Source organism: Rhincodon typus, chromosome 22 (assembly GCF_021869965.1).
Source record: "Rhincodon typus isolate 14 chromosome 22, sRhiTyp1.1, whole genome shotgun sequence".
Taxonomy (NCBI): domain Eukaryota; kingdom Metazoa; phylum Chordata; class Chondrichthyes; order Orectolobiformes; family Rhincodontidae; genus Rhincodon; species Rhincodon typus.
The window spans coordinates 32893874-32911538 of NC_063353.1; the positions used below are offsets into that span (position 1 = coordinate 32893874).

At 41.3% G+C, this 17665-nt stretch overlaps 1 protein-coding gene across 1 annotated transcript in view; it reads right to left on the reverse strand.

Annotated features, from left to right (window-relative positions):
* shank3a (SH3 and multiple ankyrin repeat domains 3a) overlaps nucleotides 1-17665 on the reverse strand; it is an 886564-nt gene that overhangs the window by 576305 nt on the left and 292594 nt on the right. Inside the window, exons 7-9 of the mRNA XM_048610479.1 lie at nucleotides 12658-12809; nucleotides 6509-6676; nucleotides 5725-5841 (exon numbers count right to left, since the gene is read on the reverse strand). Of these exons, the coding sequence (XP_048466436.1) occupies nucleotides 5725-5841; nucleotides 6509-6676; nucleotides 12658-12809 (437 nt within the window). The remainder of the gene's footprint in view (nucleotides 1-5724; nucleotides 5842-6508; nucleotides 6677-12657; nucleotides 12810-17665) is intronic.

Consider the following 17665-nt stretch of genomic DNA (forward strand, 5'->3'; position numbering starts at 1 on the left):
GTTGAGAGTGCAGAAGTGAATAATGTTGGTGACAGATATAAAGGTTTTTTGTCTAAAAGGAAGATTGTCCATTTTTTTCTCAAGTGACACAGTCAAGCCCATAACTAGATTAAGAGATGCAGGGGCTCTTCAAACTCTTTTGCTGGAGGAGAATTTTGTTTTTCCTCCACAGAGTTCAGGGTGTTAATAAAAGTGAGAAGTGGAGAGCGTATCCAGGCTCCACTGTACAGAGTCCATTTGGAATGGGATGAGTGGTAGTTAGACTAGTTGAGAAATTGCCTGTTGGCAGAATTAATCTACTCCTGGGGAATGAATTAGCTGAAATAAAAATTAAAGCTTCACTTATAAATACAGGAACTTCACATTGAAGTCAAAGAGATTAATCAGTTACAAGAACATGTTCCAGGTATTTTTCCAATATATTTGGTGACCAGAGCAATGGCTAAAGAATGTCCCTCATCAGAAGGCACAGTAATATTGCAAGCACATGTTAGATTAGCAGAAACTCTCTTTAAGACAGTGTACAATTTGAAATTAATACTTGACGCGTCTTTGTTAATTAAGACTTAATGTAGCTCCAGAGTTAAACACATTAACATAGTCAGTTCACACTGAAGCAGAGGGTGAAGAGGTTCTGGAGTGCTACTATATTAAAAACGTGTTTTGAGAGGAAGTGGAGACATCCTCAGAGACCTGCAGGCAAAAACATGGGGCAATTGTTCATCAAATGATGCTTCTGCCCAGCTGTTGTAAGGAGATTTTGCAGGTGGCACATGAAATTCCTATGGCAGGACATGTCAGAATAAGGAAAACCTAACCATCAATAAGTGGGTACTTTACCTTGCCTACACTACTTAAGAAAGTAGTGCAATTCAGTAAAGTGGGTAATTCATGTTAGGTAGTACAAAACTTCAACAAGTTATTAAAACAACACCTTTGGCACGTATACCAGTTTTTGAAGAACTTTTCATTCAAGATTGTATTGGACCATTACCAAGAACAAGAGCTGGACCCAAGTTATATAGATATAATAGATATGACAACATAATTTACAAATGATAATCCCTAAACTACAATTACAGCTGAGGTAGTAGTGAAAAAGTTAACCCAGCATTTTAGCTACTAATTGAAATAAAAACTGATCAAGGTTCCAACTTTGCGACCAAAGTTTTTCGAGAGATTGTTCTTAAAAAAGAAAGACAAATCCGATAGTGGATTATGTGTCTATGTTTCTTGAAAAACTAGCAGGAGTATGTAAGATAGCACAAGAACATTTCAAAGTTTCACAGGTGAAAATGAAAGGAAGACAAACCTGCCACTACTAGGATGTTTCAAGGGGGAGACAAAACATTAGCATTACTGCATTTGAAAGGTGAACCTTGAAAGAGAAATTTAGTAGTCCACCCCAGTTAATTAGTAGGGTCAGTGAAGTGAATTATTTGATAGATATCCCTAACTGTAAGAATAATCAATTATGTCACCTAAACATGTTGAAACATCATCATTGCAGGGAAGAGGATGAAGAGGAGCAAGTATATCATGTAGCAAGAGTATGGAGGATGACAGAGATGATAAGAGTGGGTTAAAAGGAGAGGTGAACCTCCTACAATTTGCTTAGAGTTAAGTATTTCATACGAATATCTCATATTTTCAGGAAGGAGAGAAGGACAGAACCACAAAAGAAACATAAGGAAAACTGTCGAGAGAAACCTAAATGTATTAAATTAGCTTGGCATGATGTGGTTGCAGCAGAGTCAGTACCTATACAACAGCATTCATATGTGGAGAGCCTGGAAAAATCAAGCTCAGATGAAAACAGAGATTACAGACTTGCTAGAAACTCACTAGTCAAAGCAGCTGGAGTTCTAGTTTGTAAACCAGATGGATCAAATAGATTCTGTATCAACTACACTAAGCAAATGCTGTCAACAAGAAACAGTTTCATACCCAATTCCACAATTAGAAGGTTATATCAATAGGTTTGGCAATGTATTATTGCTTTCTGAGATTGAAAGGTTGCTGGCAAATGCTAGTAACATCAAGGGCTAAATAGATACCAACTTTGTTACACCATATGGGTTTACCCATTTTGAGTTATTTGAGTTAAAGAATGTTCCAGCTACATTCCATAGACTTACGACCCAAGTTGTAGCTGAAGTGCTTAACTGTGTAGTTTATTTAGACAACATAATATGCAGCAGCAGATGGGAAGAGCACATAACATAAATGATTGCAAGTTCACTGCCTTAGTAATAAGTTTAGCCAAAAGTAACTTTGCAGAAGCAAGGGTAACTTGCACAAGTAATATCTTAGGATCAGGATGCATTGGCAAATATAGGGAATGTGAAGGGTAAGTTTCTCTGTTCCTAAAATTATATAGGAAATCATAAAGTTATTTGCAATGTGTGAGTTTTACAGGAGGTTTGTTAATAACTTCAGCACTGTAGCTGTACCTTTAACAAATTTGTTAAGGAGACAAGTAAAAGTGGTCTGATCAGGAGAATGGCAAACAGTCTTTCAGAAGCTGAAGGCATTCCTAATAAATTAATCACTTCTGGCCACCTCTGATTTTTCCAAGCCTTTTCACATGGTGATTAATGCTAGTGACTGCTGGGTAGGAATGGTTTTGTTATGAGATGATGATTCAGGAAGAGTGAAGGCAATGATTTGGGCTTTATTTTGGATTGTGGACAAAAATGGGAAAGGGACTATTATAAATCGAGGACTGTAAAAACAGTTACTGCATTTTAAAAAAAGCAATTTACTGGAAGCCATTTTGAGTTGTATTTGTACTATTGTTTTGTTCAAGCAGCAGGGGAAGATGCATTAGACTCAACTGCAGCGTGTGTGGTGCATATTCAAAGAAAGCTTTGCCTAGAGACAGACTGTTACTTTATTTTCAATTAGCACTAGTTATGCAAACCAAGAGCCATCAGCATGACAACATCCCTCTGATTGGTTTGTGGGTCGTGGGAGCAAATGTACGTTAACAATGCATGAGGAGCTTGTTTTCAGCATGTAAGGAACAGCATCTCTCTTTTCCTCTCCCTGCAGTCAACTTCAAAGATTGAAGACAGCTAGCCGTTCTCTCCCTCCATTATAAACTATTGCCATAACTATTCATTGAGAAACTGAACAATTAATGTGTCAAGCCCAAACCTCCCTGCCCACCCCCTCAACCCAATCGCCACATCCACCCCCTTCTTTAGCAAAGAACTAAAAACTGATGGATAGGAAGAGCAGAGCTCAGAAGGACTTGGAAAAGCAAAAAGAATACCTCATCAAATCCAAAGGATTGGTGCCATTGAACTGTGTTTCCCCAATATTTTTCCCTTATCCCAATCATCCATGTTTTTTTGCCTTGATGTCATGTGTGTGATTTACAGATATTTTGTTACTAGTTACTTTAGAATTTGGATTCTGAACTAGTGGCATGCAGGTTTAGTCTGTGTCTATGGTGGGGATAAATGAGTAATTTGTAAGCTCTTCAGAAGCCATCATGATTTCTTTTACAAATACAGTCTGAGAGACAGAAATGTCCTGAATTATAATGGGGCTTGTTTTCAAATTTTTTTAAAATTAGGAAACACCCATATCTTGTAAAAAGCCCTTTTGGTTTAGGTTTGCAGAAGTCTTCATTGAAGCTGGATGTGCAAGGCTATTGCTCCTGAAGAGGGGAGATAATTTAGAATAGCTAAGAATTAGGTTAATTGATTGTAACGAGGTTTGTTTTAATGCTTCAAACCAGAAGTACTCAGTTAAAACCTTGAAGGAACTGTCTGACGCTGGGAAATTCTAAGATCAGTTGTATTAAGACACAAGGAAAAGCCTATCAGATTCTCAAGATTGGGAACTGAAGCATTTCTTGAGTTAAACCCTACAGATGTGATGAAGAAGGGAATTCTCTCTGATTAATATAAAAGGATGCTGTTGGGATTGATGGGATTGTATTTACTGTGTATTTTAAAAGCATTAAGCTTGTTCAATAAGTAAACATTTTGTTTTATTCTTTCACTTTCATATAATAAACTTCTGTTTTATTGTTAAAACTAAATGTGCAACGTTGCTTTGTGTTTCAGTGAAAAACCATCTCAGCAAAACCCCTCCAAAAAGCAAAACCAGATTTCAGTCTGGAAGCTGACGTGCCCAGTATTAACATCAGCTAGGTTCATAACATTAAAAAAATTAAAGAGCTGCGGATGCTGTAAATCAGGAACAAAAACAAAGTTGCTGGAAAAGCTCAGCAGGTCTGGCAGTATCTGTGAAGAGAAAATCAGAGTTAACGTTTCGGGTCTGGTGACCCTTCCTCAGAATGGAAGGATCACCGGACCCTAAATGTTAACTCTGATTTTCTCTTCACAGATGCTGCCAGACCTGCTGAGCTTTTCCAGCAACTTTGTTTTTGTTCCAGGTTCATAACACTGTTTACTTGTGTATGTCTACATGATTGTGTAGAGGTTTATGAAAGGATTCAAGTTTCAGTTAGTAGAGTTGTGTTGATAACTCAATTTTGTTTGTCTATGGTTCGAATTGATTTATTTATAATACATAGTAGTTCATGCCAAATACAGTATTCTGGTCAGTGTTTTCTGTTAATCAGCATCCATCAGGCAGGTAATTTAGGGACTCTGAGTCATTTAATTAAATCTTTAGTTTTTGTGATGACTCTGGCATTAGTGGGGCTTGAGTATTGACAACTTTCCCAATTGGGTCATGATAGCCTCCAATTTGCACTGTTTAACATCACTTCCAAAAAAACACCAGGAGGAAGGTACCAGTGGGTGCCTGGGAGTGACAGTGTGAGCCACTTCCTAGGAAGTGAGAGTCTGCATGTGATGTCCATTCACCTGTATTCGGCTCCCCAGCACTTACCTACTGAAGATCCCGGAGTCTGTTGAGGCATTCCCTGGAATATTGTCTCCTATTTCCAGAGTGTGACTGTCAGGCCTCCACCATTTTCTCAGCCGACAAGGAATTCCACACCAGAGAAATGCAGCTACTGGGAGGAGGATATTTGCCTCTAGTCTCAAGAGAACCAATCAGATACATTCCCATTCCAATTGGTTATCCGCAACCGAAATTTTCCTGGCTGATGATTGTGTTGTCCAACCTCGGAGCAGTGTCAGTCTAACCTCAAACCCAAGATCAAATTCCATTTATCTCCTAGTCCGTCTGTCAACTGATGATTACATTTGCAAACTCAGAGACATGAACAGGTACCAAAATCCTTTCTGATTTGAACATATGAACATGGCATGTTTGATCAACATAAATTACCTGCTGTTGCCTGCTATAACACATCTACATTCCTGGGGCACATTTCCTGCCTCCACCCATACCCATTTGCCTCACACTGCTTTATCCACCTCTCACTCCCCTCACTTCCCACCTACGTTGTCATCACGTCCTTCAGTTACACGGTGATGTTCCCATCTCCCGTGCTATGTGGCTCACTCACTTCCCTCTCCCGTTTCTTTCGCTACTGTCCTCCTCCACCGTCTTTCTAGCTCTTCACGGTTCTGGGTCCCACTCACCAGTCTTTACCTCTCTCACCTTTCCTGGAACCACAGGGCCCTTACTCTCTTCATACATCTGCTCTAACTCCAGAACCACCCTCCCCATACAAACATCCACTCACCTCCCCTGCATGCTTCCACTTGCCTCCTTCTCATGCTTCCCTCAACACGTCCCTCCACTTAGCCCTACCCACCATGCCCCACTCACCTGATTGTAGAGTGCACAGATATGCAGAGCAGTGTTCCCTGAGGCATTCTGAGTGCTCATGTCTGCTCCATAAAACAGCAAGTGTTCCAGATGTTGCACATGTCCATACCGGCAGGCCTGGAGCAAAACAGAAGATGGTTTTAGCTCTGGCATTGTATTATTGATATCATTTTTTAATATCAATAATTTGGCTTGCAGATGCCAACAGCAAGACTGGCATTTCTTCCTCATCTCTAGATCACCATAGTTGGCTTTATAGGCTATCTCGGGGTATAGTTGATAATCAGCAATGCTGATTTATGACTGGAATTAGGTGAGTATAACAGAAACAATGTGCTTTAAAAAAATAGTAAAACTGGTACTTCCCAGGATCATAATCAGACAGACAGACTCAAAGTTCAACATATCCCTCACTCTGTCATTACAACTAACCTAAGAGATTAACCCTAGTTCAACTAAACTGAAATCTGGTATCATTGGAGATGTTCAGCCATTTTCACTTTGCTTTACTCAATCAGAAAACTTCTTTGGGGCAAAACAAATGGAAAACAATGTCCTGCTCCTGTGACGCTGCTTGGCCTGCTGTGTTCATCCAGCTCTACACCTTGTCATCTCAGATTCTCCAGCATCTGTAGTTCCTACTACCTCTGCACTTCAGTAGAGTCTGAAGACTCCTGCTGTGAGCAAACATAGAAGAATTGGAAGGCTGCTTGCTGTCACTCTCAGCTATTAACTCACCAAGCACACTTGGAATAAGTCCCTGTCTGCCAGTGAATAGTTTTACCTGATGGATTTCTTGCCAGCCATTCTCATCCATGCAGCCAACATTGGCATGGTCATGTAGAATCAGTTCACAGCAATAAGGGTCTCCTCCCACCATCGAACTGTGGTACAAAGGCGTTAACCCCCGGCTGTCCTTGTAATCTGGAGAAGCACCCAAATCCAACAGGGTCTATGCAGAAGAGATAAGCATAAAGTGCTTACTATAGAATGTATGGGGACAGAGCCCATTCACTGTCACATGTACATAGTCACAGCACAGTTACTGTAGGATGTAACTACACAGAACGTACTGTATGACATACAGTTGATGTACAGACATAGCATTGTGACTGGAGAAGAGGGTGCACAGCATGGCATCTATAACACATACAGGCAGGCAGTGTCGTTACTGTAGGACATCTGTTACATAAAATGATTATTGCAGGATGTACAGTCATGCAGAGGGAAGCCACTAGATGCAGTCACACAGATAGTTTACGGTAACATGCACAGTCTCACAGCATGGATACTGTAAGAAGTTACAGCACGGTCTTTATATTTTATAGTGAGTTGAGAGGTACAGGAGGATGTATAAGCCAACCAGTGAGGTAAAAATTATAATGTAGGAACACAACAGCCAAATTGTACAAAGCAATGGTAGGTTAGCCAGAGAAATACAAAGGTGAACCAGACTGGGTGTTTACACAATGAGATAATTACAATATTATCTGTTGTAGGAGTAGATTGAGAGATAATTGTTAGCAGGAATCAAGACAGAACACTTGTTCTTTTCCAAATCGAGATCTTCTCCTTCCCGCTGAGAGGCAGAAGGGATCTCAGTTTTCATCTCATCTGAAAGACGGTGTTACGACAGTATAGAAGTCCCTAACACTACAGTACTGAAGGGTTAGCGTGGTGATGTATTCAAGTACGAGATTAGAGACTGATTCTATGCAGCACTGAATTATATCTACATAACACATAATAAAAGTGAACCCACAATGCAGTTTTAGACAAACCTTCGCATTTATGAATCGGGACCTCACTACTTCAGCTCTCCTTGAGCTGTGCAGTACAACATTCCATTTCATTTTACACCATTTTCTCCACCCAGATCTTGAATGTGTTGATGTTTAATCCTATGCTTTTAGGAACCATTATTTTTGCCTGTATCTAGAACTATTTGCTTCTGAAAGGATAAAGACAGGTCAAAGCTCTTATCCTCATTTGATGATCACAAATCTTCCAATAGCGGCCACTGGCCAGAGATCAGGTGCAGGAACTCTGATGGATTTCCACACTCTTACATCCTGATGAGACAGCACAGTGATCAATAGCATGAGCTTTATCTGATAGCACTGCTGCCTCATGGTGCCAGGGAACCAAGTTCGATTCCACCTTCGGGTAAATATCTGTGTGGAGTTCACACTTCTCCCCGTGTCTGCATGGGTTTCCTCTGGTTCCTCCGGTTTCCTCCCACAGTCCAAAGATGTGCAGGGTAGGTGGATTGACCATGCTAAATTGCCCATAGTGTTCAGGGATGTGTAGGTTAGGTGGATTAGTCATGGGAAATGCAGGATTACAGGAATAGGGTGTTGGGGGGGAGGGGGAGGTAATCTCGGTGGGATGCTCTTTGGAGGATCAGTGTGGATTTGATGGGCCAAATGGCCTTCTTCCATACTGTATGGATTCTATAATTCTAACCCTAACACCATTTTGGACAGTCATAAGGTGCAGTATTACTGATTTCTCCTTTAACTAATCCTGACCTTACTGGGAATTAGTCAAGAGCAGGAACGCTGGCTGGTTTATCCCTCTCCACATGTAGTTGTGTCTTCCAAATTCTGGACTCATAAAGCCCAACCTGACAATGTGCCTATTAAATTCCCCTTATCTAATTTTAGTTAAAACACATTTTATACCCTGAAGCTATTTTTCCAGAAGTTTGGAAATATTTACATAGCAACATTATCCTCTTAGATCTATGATTGCCTGCTGATTAGAGCAATTCTGTTGGAATTAATTTGGCCCTTTCTCTGCTCATGGTTTAACTTCACACTACTCCCTCACTGCATGTCTTCTCATAATTAATAGAGTTACTCAACCATGTCATTGTGCTTCAGTGAACCCATCACTGTACTGGAAATGGTGCAATTCAACATCTATTTATAGAACAATGCTCTCACTCCCCTCTGATTCCATTTCAATGAATCAAACCCAATGTGCAGGCAATTTAATAAACTGTCCCTTCAGGAAACCCATTACAGCATAGGATTGATACAAAGCAAAAACTTCTCCAATGCTCCATTTAAAAAAACTCAAGGGTAGATAATGAATAGGTTAGAATGAAAATATTTCTCCTCTTACACTGTCCCATTTTATGAGGTCTCTGCATCATTCATGCTGTTTCAAGACTCACATGAGTTGGACAATAAGGCATTAGCTGGACTTCCTCCCAGAATAAAAGCAGATGATGGGAGAATAGTGAAGGATGGGCAACAGGCAACTAGTTTTTTAAAAACTCAAATGTTTACATAAAATTTCAGACCTGGATGCAAAGTTCCAGGATAAATGAGGCCCAACAGAGATTTCTGCAGCCCCACAGAGATCTGTTTTTTTTAAATTTGATCATGAGATATGGATGTCACTGGCTAGGTCAGCATTTATTTCCCATTCCCAATTGACCTTGAGAAAGTGGTGGTGAGTTGTTTTCTAGGACCACTGCAATCATTGGAGTGTGGGCACACTTACAGTGCTTTTAGGAATGAATTCCAGATTTTGACTCAGCAAGAGTGAATGAAAGGCAACAAAGTGCAAGTCAGGATGGTGTGAGGCTGGGAGGGGAACATGCAGGTGGTGGTATTCCAAGCATCTATCACTCTTTGTCTTTCCAGATGGTAGACCTTTAAAATTTGGAAAGTGCTGCTGAAAGAACTGTGGTGTACTGTTCCAGTGGATTTGTAGATGATAAATGTAGCTGCTACCATGCACCAGTATTGAAAAGAGTGAATTTTTAGGGTGGTAAATGGTGTTCAATCAAGTGGGTAGCCTTACTCTGCACAGTGTCAAAAGTCTCAAGTGTTGCTGGAGCTGGACCATCCAGGCAAGTAGAAAATATTCCATCACACGCTGACTTGTGCCTTGTAGACAGCGGACAGCCATTGGAGGAACGCGTGGGGAGTTATTAGCCACATAATTCCTAGTCTCTGACCTGCCCTTGAAACCCTAGTATTTATTTGCCTGATAAGTTCAGTCTTTTGGACAATGGTAACATCCAGGATATTGATAGTGGGGGGATTCAGAATTGGTAATGCTCCTGAATGTTCAGGGCAGACTATTTCGATTCTCTCATTAGAGATGGTTAAGTTGGTGCCTGGCATATGTGTGGCACCAATGTTACTAGCCACTTATCAGTCCAAGCCTGGACATGGTCTAGGCGTTGTTGCACATGGACACAACCTGCTTCTGTATCTGAGGCATTGTGAATGGTACTGAATATTGTGAAATCTTCAGCAAAGATTCCCTTCTCTGATCTTATGATGGAGAGAAGGCCACTGATGGAGCGACTGAAGATATCTGAGTTTAGTACACTAGGCTGAGGAACTCCTTAATTGATGATCTGGGACCTCAATAATGTCTCAACTATTCACTATATGCATTAATGACTTAAATGATGGGAAAGAGTGCCACACATCTGATCATACAGAGATGACAACATGATTGGTATTATTAATGGGAGCAAGAAGTTATAGGGAAATATTAATAGATTAAATGGAAAAACTTGTGACAAATGGATTTCAGTGTAGTTAAATAGGCAATAAAGTTTGGACCAGTGTACTTTCTAAATCATGAAAAGTTGAGAGGCTTTTTTTATAATTTTTTATAAATTATCATGGACCGGGGCAGAAATTACATTCAGAGAATGGCAGTGTTGGGAGTTGGGTTACATCTGTACAAAGCCATAGCTAGACTTCTTATGGAATACTTTGTCCAGTTCTGAACACCATATGTCAGAAAAGATACACTGTTTCTTATTTGGAGCAAATGCAGACTCACTTTACCAGAATGAAAATCATGAAAATTACCTTTTAATTTTCTAAATTCCAAGAAAGTACACAAAATTTGTCAGAACTTGCAAAATTAATGGGAGTAATATTATTGAAATTTTCAAGACATTAAGAGGATTTGACAAGGTAGATAGAACAAAACAATCTGTTGTTAGGGTAGTGTCGGATCATAGTCTAAAATTAGAATCATGCCTTTTGAAGTAAGAAAACACTTTTACGTGCATTGGGTGGAAAATGTTTGGAACTCCCTTCCTGCAAACACCACTTACTATTAGGTCAATTGTTAATATTAAATTGGAGTTTCCTCCCACGCTCTCATTCAATTTGGCCAGTTCTTTGATGCCACCTTTAGTCAAATATTGCTCAGTGTCAACTGCAGTCACGATCAGCTCACCTCTGGGATTCAGCTTACTTGTTCATGTTTGGATCATGGCTATAGTGAGGTCAGTCAAGTCCTGAGCAGAACATTGGTTTTTTATTTAGAAACCTCAGAGACATTATGACACATCTCTGGTGTAGGGTAGGACTTGAACCCATGGTTTTTTCACCCAGAGAGGTACTATCATTGTGTCACAACCCCAAATTGAACGTTATTTGTATCTTGCATTTTTCAATTCAGAGTGTTCTTTGGGCATACAGATATTTTCATAAACAAACTCTTCAGAGATGAAATGTTAAGACAAAGCACTGGAGGTGGGACTTGAACACAGGCCTCCTGTCACAGAGGTAGGTACACTACGAAGTACCACAAGAGCTCAAATTGACCATTATTTATGAAGCAGGTTAATGCTGAGCAGGTTCTGCCTAATTGCGTTGTCAACAACACCTCCATACCTTCACAGATGATTGGGAGCAGATTGACAAGGCGGTATTGGGCAAGACTTTTTTTTTGTGCAATTTATTTAGTTCTCTGTCATGGAAATGCAGCCTGTACATTGCACAGAGAGAGGACAGGCACAGAAACTCCACCAGTCAGTGCTATGTCACTGCCAAGTGACAGACAGAAGCCTTCCAACTGGATGGAGGGTCTACTTAACCAGCCTTTGGGCAGTGAGGTGGCAGCTGCCAAGTGCCAAGCAGAAGGAATGTCCTCAGTGCTGTCAGTGCTTCTCCCATGCCCAAATTCATCCCGAAATCACGCTCTCTCTCCTCCCCACAAAGAGAAGCAGCTCGGCTGCAGTGCTGAATGGCCGGCCTACTTCACCAGCCTTTGGCCCTGCTCCCCACTCTCGGATTCTCAGTGCTCGATTCCCCAACAAAACAAAAATTCAGCCTACTGAGCATGCACAAACGGTGACATCATTCACACTGAATGTCGTCATGTGAACATTCTAGCTTTGGGATGTCTGCTGCCAGTAACTGATTTCTCAACGCCCGTTTTCTCATGGCCATCTTCACATTTATGCAAGTTACACTGTTCTATGGACGGGATGTAACTGGGTAGTTTTTCACATTGTTGGTTACATGTTCATTTTATACTTATACTGCAACAACTTGATAAAGGGCTCAGTTAGCTCTACAGTCCTAACTCTCAGTACTACAGCCAGGATGTTGTCATGGTATGTGGCCTTTGCTGTGTCCAGTACCATCTCTTGTTTCTTAATATCACAGGAAGTGAATTGACTTAATTGGAGACTGGTTTCAATGGTGCTGGGACAAATGTTTACTTTCAAGTTCACCATCTCTGGTCCCAGATTACTGATCAATTAAAGTAAAATTCCAAAAACTGCCCTAATGGAATTTAAACTCATGTCTTTGGAACATTAGTCCAGATCTCTGGATTACTAGACCAGCAACACTGCCATTCTTGTTTCTATGTTCCTGATGCTCGGGTTAGCTACAGTTTTCGAGCAAATGTTTGGCATAGAAACATAGGGCTTGTGAATTCACTATTAGCTTTAGAGTCCAATTTTGTGATTCAGTGCAATGTACCACTGTATATTCAATATTAGTGAACTGCCATGATCTTACTTATTGTAGAGTAGAGCCATTTGCTCATTCACGATGAGTTGTGCATGTTTTGCCAGCGCAGTTCAAAATTGTGTACTCACTATCCTTTCACTGTGGAATTATGTACCGATGTAGTGCAAAAGTCTTTACTTACGATTAGTGCAGTGTGGTTCCGACATCGCACAGCCTTGTGCAAAGCTGTTAATCCATCTCGGGTCCTGAAGTCCAAATGAGCCCCCCCATTTTTCAGCAATTTGATTATCTCGGATGTATTCTCCAGTTGTGCAGCCAACGTCAGTGGACATTCTAACAGTAAAATGATAGGCAATGTGTGATCAGTATGATAATGACTACCCTCCAAATCAAAGGTGGCAATGCAATAATATAGAGGGAAACATTAAATAGATGGTCTCGAGTTCTCTTCAGTTTATCTCCCGTACAGCTATAAACTACCCAGAAATACCCAAGCAGTTCAAATGGACAGTATACATGACATCTAGGAAGTAACTAAATGGATGGGTAGAGTCCATGATGGATGGTAGATAGTCAATGGTAGACTGGTCAGGTGGTTGACAGTGAGGAAGAAGGTCTTAGATTACATGAAGATATGGATAGATTGGTCAGATGGTCAGATCAGTGGCAGATGAAATTTATCCCAGGTAAGCATGATGTGATGCACTGAGGAAGACATAACAAGGCAAGGAAGTGCTCAATGAATGGCAGGACACTAGGAAGCTCAAAGGAACAGAGGGATCTTGGGATGCTTGTCCACAGATCCCTGCAGGCAGGTTAATTGGGCAGTTAAGAAGGCATATGAGATGCTTGTCTTTATCAGTTCTGGCATGGATTATAAGAGCAGGGAGGTCACACTGGAACTGTGCAAAACTTTTCTGAGGCCAGAGCTGAAGTACTGTGTGCAGCTTCGGACATCACCATGGAAAGTATGTGAATGATCTGTAGGGGGGGGTGCAAAGGAGATTCACCTGGAGATGGAACAGTTTAGCTATGAAGACAGTCTGGCTAGGCACAGGTTGTTTTTTTTTTTGAAAGCAGATAAAGTTGAGGGGGACCTGATGGAGGTGTATAAGATTCTGAGGGGTATGAGCAGGATGGGAAGATGGCTGCTCCCTTACTTCAAAGGTCACTGACAAGAGGGAATGAATTTAAGGGGAAAGGCAGGAGGTTTACAGGGAATTTGAGGAAGCCTTATTTCATTTAGAGGGTGAGAGAAGTGTGGAATGCACTTACCTGGGAGGGTAGTTGAGGTGGGAAATCTCACAATCTTTAAAAATTATGTGAGCACAAAATGTCATAACATTCAAAGCGACAGGCAGGGTGCTGAAAAGTGGGATAAAGTGTAGATTCAGAGTTGTTAATAATGGGCCAAAGGGCAACTTCAGTGCTGTATGATTTCACAGTTTTAGAATGTGCAGGGCTTGTGAAAGATAGACTGGGTGGACCAGCTCCAACAACAAGTCAAGTATATTTCAGTTGTCTGGTCATAAACTCTGCATGCATTTTTTGTTCATTCTTTCTTATGATTTTTACCATTATACTGTCAGCAGAAAGCTTGAAATGCAAGTGTGTTCTTCAGCTGGTGAGGTAGCTTCTATAAAGCGAAAAAGTTTCCTGAAGCTCGCATCGTAGGCAGGCCACAAGTGGAACAAAAAGACTATTGGGTGTAGAAGCTAAAGTAGACCATTTGGCCCATTCAGTTTGCCCTGCCATTCAATAAGATGATGGCTGATCTGATGACAGAAATCGGGAATCAATATGCTAATCTGTTATTGCTTAATTAGAATGGAACAAAGTGTCTAGCAGCATCTGGGGAAAGAAAGCAGAGTTAATGGTGACTCTCCATCGGACTGGAAATGTTAACTCTGCTTTCTTCCCTCAGATGCTGCCAGACCTGCTAAGTTTCGCCAGAAATTTCTGGTTTTGTTTCAGATGTCTAGCATCCACAGTTCATTGTTTTATTTACGGAACAGAGAGTATCTGGGATTAGTCATAATGTTCTCAACTTCAAAAGACGTAGCAAATACCACAATATCAAATCATTCAGGCTAAGGCTGAGAGAATTTAATTAGAAATACCTTTGGAGGAATTTTACCAGACGTTTGGAAAGGGGTATGTGCTTTTATTTGCCTCTAACCGCTTTTTCCAGGACAGACCAATTCCACTATCAGGATCATCCTAGGAGTGATGGGAAATCAGGTCTGGTGGATAATTAGGCAATTAACTGCAATCTTCCATAACAAGGCTATTTTCCCCACATTCCACATACCATACACTGCTGGCAACTTAGCAAACTCAGAATAGGTAACTATACAGCAGCAGGTCAAAACAGCATCAATGCGCAAGGCTTTCTAACCTTGAATGACAGAAAATGGCAAGGCTGATGTCTTTTGCTGGCAGAGTTTCAGCATTATATGAGGAGATCCTGGAGGGTGAGATCTTTGACTGTACTAAACATGATGGAGTAGCTGCCGCTCCCATCAGACTGCCCGTGCCTCCATTGTATCATCCTCATTCATACTGCATCCATGTGAGTAACAACCTTTTGCACACACACAGTGATACCTGCTAGCCACCTATGTAATACAGGGTGCTGAATAAATCACCTGCTTCCTCAGTCTGTCTGCCGGATATCCCTAATCCGAAAGCATGCTATCACTGCAAAGGTGATCAGGGACCAAGAACGGTCATCCCAGCCAAAAACTGACTCAGCCCAGAAACTTCTCCCATTGATACACAAAGGCAGAAAGCACAGAGAAAGAACGATAAGATGAATACCCACAAAAGCAAAGTGCATTTATATTCCACTTGGAGATCATTTAGGTAAAATCTGTTCAGCAGGCATCCTGCGAGCCAGACTTTGGGCCCTATGAGCTTACGCAGCACGTGAAGAGTTTTCTACATACAGCCAGGTAGATGTGGAAGATGCTGCAAGGAAAATGCTTCTCCAATTAAAGCCTCTTTCTCTTGTACTATGCATGTTGGTAGGCCTGCCCCTTAGCCTACCAGCAGCTAACATAGGTGAGAAACGGCCTCTGATTGGAAGAGAAGTGAACCATGTGAAGGTCCATACCTCTATTCAGCCTGAAGCCTGGATGCGAGGAGGAGCGGAGAGTCTGCTGAGGGGCAGCTGGGGAACGTAAGGGATCAGGATGCCTACTGGCTCGGGGCGGGGACAAAACAGCAACGAACATACAAACAGAGAGTACAAGTCGGCCATTCACCTCCTAGAGCCTGCTCTGCCATGTAATGACGTCATGGTTGACCTGATTGTCAACTCAACTCCTGCATACCTCCAATTATCTTTCATCCCCTTGGTAACCAAGAATATACCTGTCTCTGCCTTGAAATATTTAAAAACTATCCATCTAATGAGGAAAGACTCGCGACCCACTGACATCTCTGTCTTAAGTGGGCAGCCCCTTATTTTAAGCAATGACCCTTAGCTCTAGATTCTCCCACAAGAGGAAACATCCTTTTGACATCCACCTGGTTAAGTCCCGTCAGGATCTTGTACGTTACAGTTAAGTCATTTCTGACTCTTCTAACTCTAGATGACATAGGCCTAGCCTGTCTAGCTTCTTCTCAGAAGGCAATCCACTCATTCTAGGTATTAGTCCAGTAAACCTTCTCTGAACTGCTTCCAACGCATTAACATCCACTAAAGGACTGAAGTACAAGTGTTTAAATGAGACAAGGGAAGCAGCAGCATGCAGGTTGGGAGAATTAAAGTGGCAAGAGGTGGTGGGGGTGGGGTTGGTGAGGTGAGATGATCCATAAGATGGAGGAAGATAAGACTCTAAATTTTGCACTGAGACCACCAACCCCTGAAGAACTGAAGTCACAATAACAGATGGTCTCCTGAAACCACACAGCACATGTAAAGGATTGTATAAAGGATAAAGCGCGCGTGTGAGAGTGAGGGAAGGCAGGAGCTGAGAAGGAGGGAGGGGCTTGGATGGAGGGAATGAGGGGGAGCAGGTGAGTAGGTGTGAGACAGGGAAGGAAGACAGGTGTGGATGTGATGACGGATGGTGGGAGGTGGGTGAAACTGTCTGTATGTCAGTCTTCAAATAACAAAGGTTCTCTAGCTGCCAACAACTACGTCACTGGTTGTTCAGATAGCTGAGCAGCTTGGGCTGTGAATGAAACAGAGAGAAGCCAGTTCAGGCCAAGAAAGAAATTAACAGGTCTGCAGCAGCCAAAAAAGCTCTCCCTCTCAGTTCTCTGCAGTAAGCCACTTTAAACTTGAAGAAAACCAGCTAATCTTTCCTCAGCAGACACTGCAAGTTATGTCTCTGAGTTTGATAAGTTAGGGATACTTGTAATTGAAACAGCCATCCTGTGCCTCTTGCAAACTCATGGAAGCATTCAGTAATAGGAAAATCAAGGAGAAATCTTTGGACCAGCAAGAACCAACTCAACAGATCTTGAGAACAAAATCCACCAAACTCTCTTCCCAATTTTCCCTCTGCCATGTATTCCTGATCCCCTATTTATATTTGTCTATCTGTGTGTGCAGAAGAGGTTGTCTATCAGGAGTTTAGAGTTTTATTTTGTAGAGATGACTTAATTTAGTTTAATAGTTTACCTGTAGCACGACCCTAATTACCTGTAATAAACGGTGATTGTTCAACTCAGGAATCTAGTCTGTGCTATCAACCTGGATCTGAAAATCAGTTACTTTGGAAATTTTATGTATTTCTTTTCCAAAACCTTTTTGTGACAACTCTTGGAATAGAGGGGCTTGATTCCTACTGTGCTACCGCTGAGAGTCGTGGCAAAAGGTTTTAATATTGAGACATCTACCACCTCTTTCCAGGTATGTGGAGGATGGCCAATTAATAGAGACAATACATTGGAATCTACAGACTTCTTTGCATTTATTTAGAACCTTTCACAATTTCAGAATGCCTCAAAAATTTCCTAACTACTGAAGTGTTTTTGAAATGTAGTTGCTGATGAAATACAAGAAACAAACCATCGAATTTGCATTCAGCAAGTTCCCACAGCCAACGATGACCAGATAATCTATTTTGATGGAGATAGTAAGAACTACTGATGCTGTAGTCAGAGATAACACAGTGTGGAGCTGGAGGAACACAGCAGGCCAGGCAGCATCAGAGGAGCAGGAAAGCTGACGTTCA